This window comes from Narcine bancroftii, chromosome 1 (assembly GCF_036971445.1).
Source record: "Narcine bancroftii isolate sNarBan1 chromosome 1, sNarBan1.hap1, whole genome shotgun sequence".
Classification (NCBI taxonomy): domain Eukaryota; kingdom Metazoa; phylum Chordata; class Chondrichthyes; order Torpediniformes; family Narcinidae; genus Narcine; species Narcine bancroftii.
The window spans coordinates 490,890,225-490,906,355 of record NC_091469.1 but is presented as its reverse complement, the minus strand read 5'-3'; the positions used below and the strand labels follow the sequence as shown (position 1 = coordinate 490,906,355).

The following is a 16,131-nucleotide window of genomic DNA, read 5'->3' as shown; positions in this document are numbered from 1 at the left end:
AAACAAGACGTCAAGCGCTGAAGAGCTGGCTCTGAATGGGCAACTAAAGCAGCATCATCTGCAAAGAGTAGTTCACGGACAAGTTGCTCTTGTGACTTGGTGTGAGCTTGCAGGCGCCTCAGATTGAAGAGACTGCCATCCGTGCGGTACCGGATGTAAACAGCGTCTTCATTGTTGAGGTCTTTCATGGCTTGTTTCAGCATTATGCTGAAGAAGATAGTAAAGAGGGTTGGTGCGAGAACGCAGCCTTGCTTCACGCCATTGTTAATGGAGAAGGGTTCAGAGAGCTCATTGCTGTATCTGACCCGACCTTGTTGGTTTTCGTGCAGTTGGATAATCATGTTTTTTTTTTTTTTTTTTTTTTTTTTTTTTTAAATTTTTTTATTTTTCACACCATAAATCACATTAGCCATGATATACACTATTTCTTTTCACACATATACAGTGACTTTTTCTCCCCCCCCCCCTTTCCTCCCAAACCACCCCCCCACCCCCCCCTCTCATCCATTTTAGGTATACAATCTAGGTTGCATTAAGCCAGTCAGACAATGTTGTCATTCAACCAAATTACACCAGAAATTCTACTGAGTCCATTCTTTTCTTTCCTTCTCCTTCCATCAACTTAGGTAATGTTTGTCCCCGGTAGGTTTTTGCTATTGTATTTAATGTAAGGCTCCTATACTTGTTCGAATATTTCAATGTTATTTCTTAACCAATATGTTATTTTTTCTAATGGAATACATTTATTCATTTAAATTTGGTAGTTTCTTCCTTTTAATTTGGTTATGTATTCCATTAATATTTAAAGACATATAGTTCAGCGTAGCCCTTTTATATTTTGTTTATCTTCTCTTTCCGTTTTTCCATCATTACCTTTCCTCCTTTTCCATTTCTGTTTTCTTATTTTCAACTCTTTATAAGACAACATTCCTACAACATCTAACATTTTCCTTATTCTCCTATTTCTATCTTATTTATCCCCAATCTCCCCTTCACCTCCTGAGTTGTCCTTTATCCCTTGTCGGACAACCACATCTCCCCTCTCCATTTGGATTTGCGAATCCACTCGCAAGCGTCAACTGATTTTGCAGTGACCGCTATTTCCCCCCACCCCGCCTCCCCCAGAAAAGATTTCACTTTTCATATGTCACAAAGGTCCCTCTTTTAATTCCCTCCTTATTCTCTCTATTCCATTACCTTCCCTTATTAATTCTTGTCTATACTATCCATATTTTCCTCTAAGTACAGATACATTCATGTATGCTCATTGTCTCTATTCACTCTTATACCTCTTTACCTGCATACATATCAATCGTGATCATTTTTACTCTCATTACCCGTCTTCATCCCTCAGTCTATTTTTGTCTTTACCCACATACATATCAGTCGTGATCATTTTAACTCTCATTACCCGTCTTCCTCCCTCAGTCTATTTTTGTAATTGTTCTGCAAATTTTCGTGCTTCTTCTGGATCCGCGAATAGTCTGTTTTGTTGTCCTGGAATAAATATTTTCAATACCGCTGGATGCTTTAGTATAAATTTATACCCTTTCTTCCATAAAATCGCCTTTGCTGTATTGAACTCTTTTCTCTTCTTTAGGAGTTCAAAACTTATATCTGGATAAATGAAGATTTTTTGCCCTTTATACTCCAGTGGTTTGTTGCCCTCTCTTACTTTTTCCATTGTCTTCTCCAGTACCTTTTCTCTTGTAGTATATCTTAGGAATTTTACTACAATAGATCTTGGTTTTTGTTGTGGTTGTGGTTTAGAGGCCAATACTCTATGTGCCCTTTCTATTTCCATTTCATGCTGTAGTTCTGGACATCCTAGGGTCTTAGGGATCCACTCTTTTATAAACTCCCTCATATTCTTGCCTTCTTCATCTTCCTTAAGGCCCACTATCTTTATGTTATTTCTTCTGTTATGGTTTTCCATTGTATCTATTTTTTGAGCTAGTAGTTCTTGTGTCTCTTTAGTTTTTTTATTAGATTCCTCCAATTTCTTTTTTAAGTCTTCTACCTCCATTTCTGCTGCTACTGCCCGCTCTTCCATCTTGTCCATTTTCTTTCCCATTTCTGTTAAGGTCATCTCCATTTTATTTATTTTCTCTTCTGTGTTGTTTATTCTTTTTCTTAAATCCTTAAATTCCTGTGTTTGCCATTCTCTAAATGATTCCATGTATCCTCTAATAAGAGCAAGTATATCCTTTACCTTGCCTCTCTTTTCTTCTTCTATTTCACCATACTCTTCCTCTTCTTCTTCCTCTGGGTTGGCCATCTGTTGTTTCTTTGCTGCCCTTTCCTCCTCTTCTATCTTGTTTCTATTGTCTTCTGTGGTCTCTTCTTGCTGCAGGTGTTCTGCAGCTGTCGTTGCCGGCTGTGGAGATCGACTCCCCAGCTGGTCCCCCCTCCCGTCGGTGTGTTTTTTTTCATTCGCATCGCGCATGCGCGAAACTTCGCGCATGCGCGGTTGCGCACTTTTGTTCGGCTCTGCGAGCCATTTTTGTAGTCCATTATTTACCGACCTGAGGGAGCGGGTTTCTCTCTCCGCAGCGGGCCTCTTCGGACAGGTAAGGCCTTCACCTTTTTCCTCCTTTGTCTTCTCTTCCTCTCTTCTTACCGTTGCTTTCGACTTTTCTTTTTTTGTCGCCATCTTCTTTCCACCTTTATACTCACTTTTCTGTAACTTTTATTTCTGTGCCTTTGTGTTTTCTCTTGTTTTTCCCGACTTTTCTGGAGAGGGCTGGAGTTCACCGTCCGGCCACTACTCCATCTCGTGACTCCTCCCAGTTGGATAATCATGTTGAGGAACTTTGGGGGACATCCGATGCGCTCTAGTATTTGCCAAAGCCCTTTCCTGCTCACGGTGTCGAAGGCTTTGGTGAGGTCAACAAAGGTGATGTAGAGTCCTTTGTTTTGTTCTCTGCACTTTTCTTGGAGCTGTCTGAGGGCAAAGACCATGTCAGTAGTTCCTCTGTTTGCGCGAAAGCCACACTGTGATTCTGGGAGGACATTTTCGGCGACACTATGTATTAGTCTATTAAGGAGAATCCTAGCGAAGATTTTGCCTGCAATGGAGAGCAGCGTGATTCCCCTGTAGTTTGAGCAGTCTGATTTCTCGCCTTTGTTTTTTTACAGGGTGATGATGATGGCATCATGAAGGTCCTGAGGCAGTTTTCCTTGGTCCCAGCAGAGCATGAAAAACTCATGCAGTTTGACATGCAGAGTTTTGCCGCCAGCCTTCCAGACCTCTGGGGGGATTCCATCCATACCTGCTGCTTTGTCACTGTTCAGTTGTTCAATTGCCTTATATGTCTCTTCCCGGGTAAGGACCTCATCCAGCTCTAGACTCAAGGGCTATTGAGGGAGCTGGAGCAGGGCGGAATCTTGGACTGAGCGGTTGGCACTGAAAAGAGATTGGAAGTGTTCTGACCATCGATTGAGGATGGAGATCTTGTCGCTGAGGAGGACTTTGGCGTCTGAGCTGCATAGCGGGCTTTGGACTTGAGGTGAGGGGCCATACACAGCCTTTAGAGCCTCATAAAAACCCCTGAAGTCACCAATGTCGGTGCTAAGCTGGGTTCGTTTGGCGAGGCTAGTCCAACACTCATTTTGGATCTCCCGGAGTTTGCGCTGAAGATGGCTGCATGCGCGACGGAAGGCTCGTTTCTTCTCTGGCCAGGACGGCTTTGCAAGGTGAGCCTGGTGGGCAGCTCGCTTCTTTTCCAGCAGCTCCTGGATTTCCTGGTTGTTTTCGTCGAACCAGTCCTTGTTTTTCCTGGAGGAGAAGCCCAGTACCTCTTCAGTGGATTGCAGTATGGTAGTCTTCAGCTGATCCCAGAGGGTTTCAGGGGACGAGTCCGTGAGGCGGATTGCATCCTCGAGCTTTGCTTGGAGATTTGCCTGGAAGTTTCCTCTCACTTTGTCTGACTGCAAGTTTCCAACATTGAACCTCTTTCTGGCGGCTCCACTGTTCTTGAACTTTGGCTTGAAGTGAAGGTTGAGCTTGCAGCGAACAAGCCGGTGGTCAGTGTGGCATTCTGCGCTGGGCATGACCCTGGAGTGGAGCACATCTCGTTTGTCTCTTCCTCGCACCAGAACGTAGTCCAGGAGGTGCCAGTGTTTGGATCGGGGATACATCCAGGTAGTCTTCAGGCTGTCTCTCTGCTGGAAAAGGGTGTTAGTAATGACAAGCCGCTGTTCTGCACAGAGCTCCAACAGGAGGTGCCCGTTGTCATTGCACTTGCTGACACCATGCTTGCCCAGGATTCCTGGCCAGGTTTCTGAGTCTTTGCCGACGCGAGTGTTAAAGTCGCCAAGGATGACAACCTTGTCGGCTGTAGGGGTGCATTGGATGAGGTTGCGAAGATCAGTGTAGAACTTGTCCTTTTCTGCTGGTTTCACCTGAAGGGTTGGAGCATAGACACTGATAAGAGTGATGCGTCGCTTGTTTTGAAGGGGGAGTCGCATGGACATGATCCGGCCAGAGTGGCCTGTCGGGAGGTTTTTGAGTTTGGAGGCAATGGAGTTCTTGACCATGAAGCCAACACCAGATAGGCGTCGTTCAGCCTGAGGCTTGCCAGACCAGTAGAGTGTGTAGCCAGCGCCGTGTTCTTGGAGGCTGCCTACATCTGCAAGGCGGACTTCGCTGAGAGCAGCTATGTCGATGTCAAGTCATGGAGTTCATTTGCGATGAGGGCAGACTGATATTCAGGTCGGTGGTTATCAGCCTTGTCTAGCATGGTTCTGATGTTCCAGCATGCTTGCTTGAGTTTGTGTGCATCTTTTGAGGGGGAGGACGTGGACATGTCCTCAGGCCTGCGCATAGGAGCTTTTAGGTGGAGTGCAGTGTGCGCAGTACTGGCCCCACCTTTTACACCCATGGTTCGTGTGCCTTGGCCAAGCAAGCTGAGACGCGGCGGCGGCGGCGGACTCTTCATGGCGCAGGGAGTGCCAGGTGTGGAAGTAATCGAGCCGCCTGTCCGGGGGCTCCAGGGCCCAGCAGGAGGGGCAGAAGAAAGCTCGCCCGCACCGCCAGCACTCGGCCGTGGCAGGAGTAAACGCACGCAGGCCGATTCCAGGGCGCACTATTCCATAACTATGGAGTAGATTCCAGGACGCACCACTCCATAACTGCGGTCGTTGATCTCCAGATATGGTTCGACCTAAAAGGGGAGGCAGGCCTCTTCAGCCCAGTTAAGCAACCTGCATAGGAGAAGGACACTCCGATATAAAACCTTTTTCTATCTATCTCTTTCTTTTCTTTGGCTTGGCTTCGCAGATGAAGATTTATGGAGGAGTAATGTCCACGTCAGCTGCAGGCTCGTTTGTGGCTGACAAGTCCGATGCGGAACAGGCAGACACGGTTGCAGCGGTTGCAAGGGAAAATTGGTTGGTTGGGGTTGGGTGTTGGGTTTTTCCTCCTTTGTCTTTTGTCAATGAGGTGGGCTCTGCAGTCTTCTTCAAAGGAGGTTGCTGCCCACCGAACTGTGAGGCGCCAAGATGCACGGTTTGAGGCGATATCAGCCCACTGGCGGTGATCAATGTGGCAGGCACCAAGAGATTTCTTTAGGCAGTCCTTGTACCTCTTCTTTGGTGCACCTCTGTCTCGGTGGCCAGTGGAGAGCTCGCCATATAACACGATCTATATATATATAGTGTTTAATAAATGTTTGAGTCTTGGAGGGTTTGGTAGGAGCAGTTCTTTCACTCAATGATTTTACGTGCCCTCTTCAGACAATGTTCCTAGTCGATCACATTGATGGAGGGGGGAGGGAGACTCCAGGGATCCTCTCTGCCACTCTTATGGTCCTGTGGATTGACCCCCGATCCATTTCTCTGCAGCAACCGTACCCACACTGTGATGCAGCCGGAGACTCAACTATTTATTTAACAATATTTACTTATTTTCACACTGTGGTGATATGCTATTACACCACTAGGTCACCAGGGGCCACCACCTGATGACCTTGTATAAAAAGCCAATCGGAGCTAGGTTCCTCCATTCTCACCTTGGCTTGCATAGAGGCAAGACCTAGCTGTATATATCTTTCTTTCTTTGGCTTGGCTTCGCGGACGAAGATTTATGGAGGGGGTAAAAAGTCCACGTCAGCTGCAGGCTCGTTTGTGGCTGACCAGTCCGATGCGGGACAGGCAGACACGATTGCAGCGGTTGCAAGGGAAAATTGGTTGGTTGGGGTTGGGTGTTGGGTTTTTCCTCCTTTGCCTTTTGTCAGTGAGGTGGGCTCTGCGGTCTTCTTCAAAGGAGGCTGCTGCCCGCCAAACTGTCTATTAAAACTAACGTTTAACTTGCACTCTGTCTCATGTGGTTGATGTTAGTCACAATTTAATAGACTGATATATAAACCAGGATGGAAGCTACTTCTCCCCTCGCCCACGCTCCTGACTCTCTCTGCTTGCAAAACCACATGACCCTCTTAGAACAGCTCCAGACAATCTGCAGTTCTGACAATATCTTTCATCTGTTGCCTTTTTGTAAACAACAATCCATTAGTGAAGTCTCTTGGGCTCTCTCCAAAGCTCTTGCAAAGGCTAAGGGGCCGATATGTGTAACATTAGCAGAGCTCCAGTATTTTAAATAAGATCTGTTTTAAAGTCTTTGTTTGTGACCTACTCTAAAACATTTTTCCCAATTTATCTCCCAAAAACATCTATATACTTTATATATACCCTGTCACACCATCCTAAATCTAAACCCCTGAATCTTGAGGCTGAGTCTCCTGATTCTAGTTCATCGAGACCTGTGGAAACTACTGTCCTGCCTTCAATCCAGCCATTCTCAAGCTTATTTCTGCTATTTCTCCCATCACCGCCATGCGACTCTGCTCAAAGTTTATGGGGCCCCCTTCCCCGTGAAGCAGTCACATTTTTATTTCTTCCACACTTCTCTCCTGCCGATTACACAAAAAAACCCATAATTTTATGTTGCGTGAGGTGAAAAGAAAACAAGGCTGAGGTCTCCAGGGCAGGGCCATAGGGCCCCCGTTGACAATGGCTGCTCTAATCAATCCCTCTCATAATCTTTGTATAAGAATTGCAGAGAGTACAGTCCCAGGTGACTCAATCTCTCCTCATAGACTGACCCCTCATCTCTGGAATCAACCTGGTGAATCTCCTCCAAAGCCAGTCTATCTTTTCTCAAGTAAGGAAGCCAGAACTGCCTGCAGTTCTCTAGATGCTGCCTTGCCAGGACCTTGTACAGTTGCAGTAGAAACTCCCTGCTCCTCAACTCAATCCCTCCGGCGATGAAGGGCAACAGTCCATTTGCCTTTTTGACTGCCTGCTGTACCTGCAAACCAACCTTCTGTGATTCATACACAAGCCCTCCCAAGTCCTTCTGCACACAGCATGTTGTAATCACTCGCCATTTAAATAATAATCTGATTTTCCATTCTTCCTTCCAAAGTGAATAACATTTGCCAACATTGTTCCCCATCTGCCAGACCCGTGACCATTCACTGAACCTATCGATATCTCTCTGCAGACTCTCCATACCCTCTGCATAATTTGCTTTTCCACTCAATTTAACATCATCAGCAAACTGAGACACACGACACCTTGTCCCCTCTTCCAGATCATTAATGTACATCGTGAACACCAGCACCGACCCCTGCAGCACCCCGCTCACCTCTGAATGCCAACCAGTAAAAACTGTACCCCTACTCTCTGCTTTCTATTGGTTAACCCATGCTCATACATCACCCCCAATCCTCATCTTTTGTATCAGTCATTTATGCGGCCAATTCCGCACACTTTCCACTACATATCTGTATAATTTGCAAAGGTTTCCTCTGAACATTCCCGAGTAGAGGCTCTCTAACCTGCTTTCTTCACGATGATGTTTGTATGTTAGATCCAGGAGAGGACCCCCGAGACATTTTTTAAAACATGTTTAGACAGGTAAATGGATAGGGTCATTTTGAAGGGATATGAGCTGATGCAGGCGTGGTCAGCACAGATGAATTGAGCCGAGGGGCCTGTTTCTGTGCTATCTTCTCTCTTTGGCTTGGCTTCGCGGACGAAGATTTATGGAGGGGGTAAAAAGTCCACGTCAGCTGCAGGCTCGTTTGTGGCTGACAAGTCCGATGCGGGACAGGCAGACACGATTGCAGCGGTTGCAAGGGAAAATTGGTTGGTTGGGGTTGGGTGTTGGGTTTTTCCTCCTTTGCCTTTTGTCAGTGAGGTGGGCTCTGCGGTCTTCTTCAAAGGAGGTTGCTGCCCGCCAAACTGTGAGGCGCCAAGATGCACGGTTTGAGGCGTTATCAGCCCACTGGCGGTGGTCAATGTGGCAGGCACCAAGAGATTTCTTTAGGCAGTCCTTGTACCTTTTCTTTGGTGCACCTCTGTCACGGTGGCCAGTGGAGAGCTCGCCATATAACAGGATCTTGGGAAGGCGATGGTCCTCCATTCTGGAGACGTGACCCATCCAGCGCAGCTGGATCTTCAGCAGCGTGGACTCGATGCTGTCGACCTCTGCCATCTCGAGTACTTCAACGTTAGGGGTGTAAGCGCTCCAATGGATGTTGAGGATGGAGCGGAGACAACGCTGGTGGAAGCGTTCTAGGAGCCGTAGGTGGTGCCGGTAGATGACCCATGATTCGGAGCCGAACAGGAGTGTGGGTATGACAACGGCTCTGTATACGCTAATCTTTGTGAGGTTTTTCAGTTCGCCAAGGCAAATAGCGCCTTTGGAAGACTACACAAAAGAGTCTGGAAAAACAACCAACTGAAAAACCTCACAAAGATAAGCGTATACAGAGCCGTTCTGTGCTATAGAAAGAACATTACAGCATTGATAACAGGTCATTCGGCCCTTCTAGTTTGTGCCGAACTATAATTCTGCCTATCCCACTAACCTGCACCCAGTCCATAGCCCTCCATACCCCTCCAATCCATGTTACTGTCCAAATTCTTCTTAAATGTTAAAACTGAGCCACATTCCCCACTTCAGCTGGCAGCTCGTTCCACACTCCACCACTCTCTGTGTGAAGGAATTCCCCCTTCATATTCCCCCTAGACTTTTTTCCCCTTTCACTCTTAACCTATGTTCTCTGGTTTGTATCTCACCTACCCTCAGTATCTCACCTACCCTACATTTACTCTGGCCATCCCCTCATAATTTTAAATACTTCCCTCATTCTTCTACGCCCCAGGGAATAAAGTCCTAACCTGTTGAACCTTTCTCTGAAATTCAGTTCCTGGAGTCCAGGAAACATCCTAGTAAATCTTCTCTGCCCTCTTTCAATCTTATTGATATCTTTCGGTGACCAGAAATACACACAAGACTCCACATTTGGTCTCACCAATGTCTTGTACAAATTTACCATAAAAGATCCCAACCCTTGTACTCAATACGAAGCCAATATGCCAAAAGTTCTCTTTACAACCCTATCCACTTGTGAAACCACTTTCAGGGAATTATTTATCTGAATTCCCAGATCACTCTGTACTACCCCATTCCTCAGTGTCCAACCATTTATTGGTTTGTCCTTCCAAAATGCAACACCTCACACTTGTCTACATTAAATTCCACCTGCCATTTTTCAGCCCATTTTTCCATCTGGTCCAGATCCCTCTGCAAACTTTTAAAACCTTTTTCACTGTCCACAACGCCTCCAAACTTAGTGCCATCTGTAAACTTGCTGATCTAATTTACCACATTATCATCCAGATCATTGATAAAGACAACAAACAACAAAGGTCTCAGCCCCAATCCTTGAGGCCCACCACTAGTCACAGGTCTCCAGTCTGAGAAGCAATCGTCCACCACTATTCTCTGTCTTCTCCTGTCCAGACATCACAATGAGCCGAGAAATCCCCCATCCGTACCTGAGAGAAAGCAAAAGAAACCGTGGACAGAGGGGGAGAAGAAGAAAAAGGAAAAGGGGGAAGAGCTGGCGTCAACATTTAATACAGTCAAAAAAGAAATAAAAATATTAAATGAATAATAAGGGATGAAAATTAAATACTGTATATTTAGTAAATAGTCAGCACTCTCTTCGAGCACCTTGCAATAATTTACCTACAACTGATGTTAGGCTCACTGGCCTCTAATTTCCCTCTCTCTGCCAGCTGTAACACAGGCTCTCCTGGCTCCAGCACAGTTCCCCGGCAATAGCGGCACCCGAAATCTCCATGATAACCTGTCAGACCTGCGTGCACAGGTGGCAGCCAATCGGAAAGGGATCCAGCTGATGAACGAGCTGATTGACGCGTATGGGTTGGAGGTTGTCCAGGCCTACATGGCCCACATTCAGGTGAGATGACTCTGCCCTGTAGGCACTGGCCGCCATTGACCCGGGTTTGAATCCTGCACTGCCTGTAAGGAATTTGTACATTCTCCCCGTGTCCACGTGGGTTTTCCTGTGGGCTCTGGTTTCCTCTCATCGCTTGAAAAGCACAGGGGTTAATTTGGGTGTAATTGATTCCAGATTTATTGTCAGAGAACATACATGACATCACACACAACCCTGCAATTCTTTTTCCTGCAGGCCAGGCAGAATTATCATGAATTGATAATGCAAAAAAATAAACTGTACACAACCTGAACGTATAAGCAAATAAAGAACTGTAAACAGATAACAAATGTGGCCGTGCAATACAGAGAGTACAAATGAAAATCAATAAAGTGCATGTCAGAGTCCTTAAATGAGTCCCTGATTGAGTTTGTTGTTGAGGAGTCTGATGGTGGAGGGGCAGCTGCTGTTCTTGAACTTGGTGGTGTTAGTCTTGTGGCACCGATACCTTTTTCCTGATGGCAGCAATAATAACAGAGCGTGTGCCGGCTGGTATGGATCCTTGATGATTGCTGCTGCTCTCTGACAGCAGTGTTCCCCGTAGATGTTCTCAATAGTGGGGAGGGTTTTGTCTGTGGTGTCCTGGGCTGGGTCCACTACCTTTTGCTGGCTGAATTGAGAGGAGAAATTCTTCAGGGAATGACGGGTGGGCACCTGCCTGCTGTATACTCAGATCAGAATTTATTGTCATGAACATGTCAGGAAATTTGTTGTTTTGCAGCATCGTCACAGGTCAAACGTTCATATAAACCACCGTAAAACCATAAATAAATATAGTCCATGAAAAGTCAAATGGAGGCAGTGTCCGTGGTTCATTGATCACTCAGGAATCTGATGGCCGAGGGGAAGAAGCTGTCCTTGTGCCGCTGAGTGCTCATCTTCAAGCTCCTATATCTTTTCCCAATGGTAGCAGAGTGAAGAGGGCATGGCCTGGGTGATGGGGGTCTTTGAGGATAGAGGCTGCTTTCTTAAGACACCAGCTCGTGCAGAGATATCTCCTGGTGTTTGCTATTCCCTCCCTGGGGTGGGGGTGGAGGAGTGCTGGATGTTGTGGACTAAGTTGAAGGGTCTATACTGTAATGTTGAATGTGGCGAAGAGGCTATATAAATGCAAGTTGCTTCACCTGCCGGCCTTCTGTTGACCTCCCAGGCTAATGCAGAAATAGCGGTCAGGGAGATGCTGAGGGGCTTTGTCCAGCGTTATCGGCCCAGGGATGGGGAGCTGGAGGTGAGCGCTGAGGACCACATGGATGATGGGACTCCGATCAGGCTGAAAGTGAGCATCACGGCGGAACAGGTGAGCTTGGTCGCTCTTCGTTCATTGGTTGATGTCCTCGTGGGCTCAGGTGGGCAATCGGTAGAAGCGATAATCCAGTCATTGGTCGAGTGCAGAGGCCAATTGTCTCATCAAGCCGATACCAGCTCAGTGACTGAACTCTTCAGTTAACCCCCACCACCATCTCCCCGGGAACCTGCAAACATTCCTAACAGACCGATCCCGTTCAAGCTTAAGTTCACATAGAGTCAGCAGGGTTAGAGTAGCAGTTAGCGCAATGCCGTTACAGCGCCAGTGATCCGGGTTCCTATCCCACGCTGTCTGTAAGGAGTTTGTACGTTCTCTCTGAGTCTGGGTGGGTTTTGCATGGGGGGCTCCAGTTTCCTCCCACCATTCTAAGCATACCAGAGTGTAGAATGATTGGGTGTAAATGGGGAGGCACAGGCTTGTGGGCTAAAGGGCCTGTTACCATGCTGTATGTCCACATTTAAACTTTAAAATTTAATTTAATGAACCAAGATGCAGTGATGAAAGTTTGTTTTGAGAGCAGTCTGGTAAGATATCTCCTACACTACACAAGTGAGAGAAAGGCAGAGTTACAGGGAGAGATCAGTTGAGGCATCATTTTCCTAGCATGAGGTTCATTCAGGTTTCTGATCACAGAAGGAAAGAAAGTGTCCTTGATTTCAGACTCACAATCTTCTTCCCAATGGGGGAGAGGGGTAGCCAGGGTGGGATGGGTCTTTTAACATGTTGGCTACATCTCCAAGGCAGTGGGGGCTGTAGGTGAAGTCGACAGTGGGGGGGGGGGGGGTGTGCGCGATGGAGTTGATGGAGTGGAGGGGAGGGGGTGCAAAGGAGGGGGTGTGATGGAGTGGATGCAGGAAAGGGGGTGTGTGTGATGGAGTTGATGAATGGGAGGGGTGCAAGGGGGTGTGTGAGGGAATGGAGGGGTGCAGGGGAGGGGAGAGGAGAGCATGTGATGGTCGATAGAGGGGAGGAAGTGCAAAGGAGGGGAGAGGGTGTGAGGGAGGGGAGGGTGTGTGATGGAGTCGATGAAGGGAAGGGGTTATGAGGGAGGGGAAGGGTGTGAGGGAGGAGGGGAGTGGGTGTCTGATGGAGTCGATGGAGGGGAGGGGGTGTGATGGAGTCGATGAAGGGAAGGGGTTATGAGGGAGGGGAAGGGTGTGAGGGAGGAGGGGAGTGGGTGTCTGATGGAGTCGATGGAGGGGAGGGGGTGTGAGGGAGGGGAGGGTGTCTGATGGAGTCGATGCAGGAAATGAGGTGTTTGTGATGGAGTCGGAGGGGAGGGTTTACGAAGGAGGGGAGGGGTGCAGGGGAGGTGAGGTGGAGTGAGAGAGGGAAGGGGAGGTGGTGTGAAGGAGAGGAGGGGAGGGGGTGTGATGGAGTTGATGGGAGGGGAGGGCGTGTGATGGAGCTGATAGTTGATGGAGATGGGGGTTGTGTTAATTGGGGGTGTTTCTTACGGCCTTGGGCGGTCATTTCCTGTCCTATGTGGTGACGCTCCCTGACAAGATGCAATGAAATCCCTCCAAAATGTTCACCTGATCTTTCTGTGTCCCCACTCTCTCCAATCCTCCTCCCTTCCCCACCCCCACTCTCTCCAAATCCTGTTCCCTTCCCCTCTTCAGGGGTCTGCTGTGTTTGACTTCACGGCCTCGGGAACGGAGGTGTTTGGGAACTGCAATGCTCCTCGCGCCATCACTCTCTCCGCCCTCATCTATTGCCTTCGGTGCATGGTGGGGCAGGACATTCCCCTCAACCAGGTGGGTGTCCATGAGGGGATGGGGGCTGGCTGGGTTGTAGATGGGGAGGAGGAAGAGGTTGAATGAGGGGAGGGAGGGTAAATATGGGGGATGAATGTGGAGGGGGTGATTAGGGAGGGGGTGAATGGGGAGTGAGGGTAAATATGGAGGGGGAATGAATGGGGAGGGAGGGTAAATATGGAGAGGGAATGAATGGGGTGGGGGTGAATGGAGAGGTTTGAGTTATTTGGAGGCCAGATGTTGCCCTATGTCAGGGACAGGTGCCCGCCCCCCCCCCCCCCCCCCCATAACCCTGTGTCAGTGACCATCTCAGCCTGGAAGCTCCATTGCCTCACCTTTGCCCTTTGACAGGGCTGTCTCGCCCCGGTGAAGATCATCCTTCCGAAGGGATCCATCCTTGACCCGTCGCCAGACGCTGCGGTGGTCGGCGGCAATGTGTTGACATCCCAGCGGGTGGTGGACGTTATCTTCAAGGCTTTTGGTGTCTGCGCTGCCTCGCAGGTCAGTGGGACATCACACACCGAGGCGGTCATCATCATAGAACACTGCATCACAGCACAGGCCCTTTGGCCATAGATGTTATTCTGTCCCATATATTCCATATATTTTTCTTCCATGCATGAGCTTGTCTAAGGGTCTCTTAAATCTCCCTAATGTTTCAATCTCCATCGCCATCCCTGGCAAGGCATTCAGGCCCCCACAAGTCTCTGTGTAAAAACTTACCCCTGACGTCTCCCCTAAACTTCCCTCCCTTCACTGTGTACACACGTCCTCTGGTGTTTGCTGATCCTGCCCTGGGAAACAGATGCTGGCTGTCCTCCGTATCTATGCCTTTCACAATCTTGTAGACCTCTATCAAATCTCGTCTCATCCTTCTACGCTCCAAAGAGAAAAGTCCCAGCTCTGCTAACCTTGCCTCATAAGACTTGTTTTCCAGCCCAGGCAACATCCTGGTGAATCTCCTCTGCCCCCTCTCTACAGCTTCCACATCCTTCCTATAATGAGGTGACCACACGTGAACACAATACTCAGAGATTTATAGAGTTGCATCTTGATCGTCATAGAAGTGTCCAACAGGGAAACAGGCCCTTCAGCCCAACAAACCCATCCTGTCCCTTGCCTGTTTACAGTTCACATCCCTCTGAATCTTTGCTATCCATAAGGCCACAAGATGTAGGAGCAGAAGCAGGCCACTCAGCCCATTGAGTCCGCTCCACCGTCCCATCACAAGCTGATCTGTTCTTCCACTCAGCCCCACTCCCCGGCCTTCTCCCCTGACTATTGTCAATCTCTGCCTTAAATAGCCCAATGACCTAGGAAGCAAATTCCAGAGGATCACCGCTCTCTGGCTGAAGAAATTCCTCTGCATCTCTGTTTTGAACGGGTGCATTTCAATCCTGAATTTTGACCCCTTGACCTTGACTCCTCTACCATGGGAGACAATTTTGGCACATCTACTCTGTCCAGGCCTTTTGTTACGAGCCCAAAGGACCCCAAAACCCAGCAGCAATAGACATTCACCAACACGAGTGGCTTTCAAACCAAAAGTTATTTTTAATCAAATTCAAACATGAAAATAGAATCAAACTTTAACTTAACTCTATACTTATACTTAATCATATACTAACCCAAATTACCCCCTTCTAATTCTAAGCGCAGGTGTATGTAATGTGTGTGTAAATTCAAGAAAAGTTCTTTGGTTCACAGTTCAATCTTACTTCTTCTTTCAAGTTCTCTGGTTGCAGGCAATCTCCATACTGTGCACAGATTTAACATATATAAAGTTCAGCAGGCTTGGTGCTTGAAAGGTAAATGTTTACCGCTCAGGAAGGTTCTTGTAGGGTTTGCAGAGAGAGATATTTGTTGCTCCAGGATTTCCACAACTGAGGTACCACCATTAGTCACCTCAGGGTCTCGCTGATGAAATTTGCCCCATCAGGGTTCTCCAGATGATGACCTCTTTCTTTCAGATTACGACAGAGCTCCACTCTGTTCCTCTTATTCCAAGAGAAACGTCAGACAGAAAACACATCCAGCCATCCACTGCTTTTGGAATTTTTCATCAGTTCTTCCTATGTTGCACTGTGTCACACACACACCAGCTGAGAGGGCTTCTCTTCTCCCTCCCTCTCTCTCCAACTGAAACTCCAAAGAGAGCAAGTGACTCATGTCTTGCAAAACCCCCACCTTCTCCAGCAAACAATAGGAGTTCTTTCTTCTCCTCAAGTTGTTATCTTAGGGTAAAGAATCCAGGAGTGCCCTTTCTGTTCCCTCTGGCAAAACCCTTGAAAAGAGCTTCCACTCACCATTGGGTCTCCAGTTCCAAACAATGGTCATCCATTTTATGAGGTCAGTTCAATTAATACCTACTTGTGAAAGGTGCTTACATTCTCCAAGAGATCTTCAATATTTCTTAGTCTTTCAAATAAGATCTGCTTTAAAAGGTGTGAGTGTATGTGACCTTCTCTAAATCTTATAAATTCTCCCCAAATATTAATATTGTAACACTTTAAACATTCAAAATGCTTCTATGAGGTTCATCTCATTCTTCTGAACTCCAGGGAGTACAGTCCAAAAGCATTAAAATGTCCCTCAAATGCTGATCCCTTCATTCCAGGAATCATTCGTGAGGATCTTCTCTGAACTCCAACCCCAGCTCTCTCCTCTTAAATGAGGAGCCGCTGTAACAGTGGTGCGGACCTGCGGGGAGCGGGGACACGGTGATCCTACAGGACCAACCACCCGGTCCGAC

At 47.5% G+C, this 16,131-nt stretch overlaps 1 protein-coding gene across 4 annotated transcripts in view; it reads left to right on the top strand.

Annotated features, from left to right (window-relative positions):
• The window catches only part of oplah (5-oxoprolinase, ATP-hydrolysing), a 107,217-nt gene that overhangs the window by 78,528 nt on the left and 12,558 nt on the right, over positions 1-16,131 (top strand). For all 4 annotated transcript variants that reach the window (XM_069915128.1, XM_069915131.1, XM_069915130.1 and 1 more), the window contains 4 exons: positions 10,093-10,277; positions 11,467-11,613; positions 13,245-13,379; positions 13,731-13,880. In XM_069915128.1, coding sequence (XP_069771229.1) covers positions 10,093-10,277; positions 11,467-11,613; positions 13,245-13,379; positions 13,731-13,880 — 617 coding nt within the window. The remainder of the gene's footprint in view (positions 1-10,092; positions 10,278-11,466; positions 11,614-13,244; positions 13,380-13,730; positions 13,881-16,131) is intronic.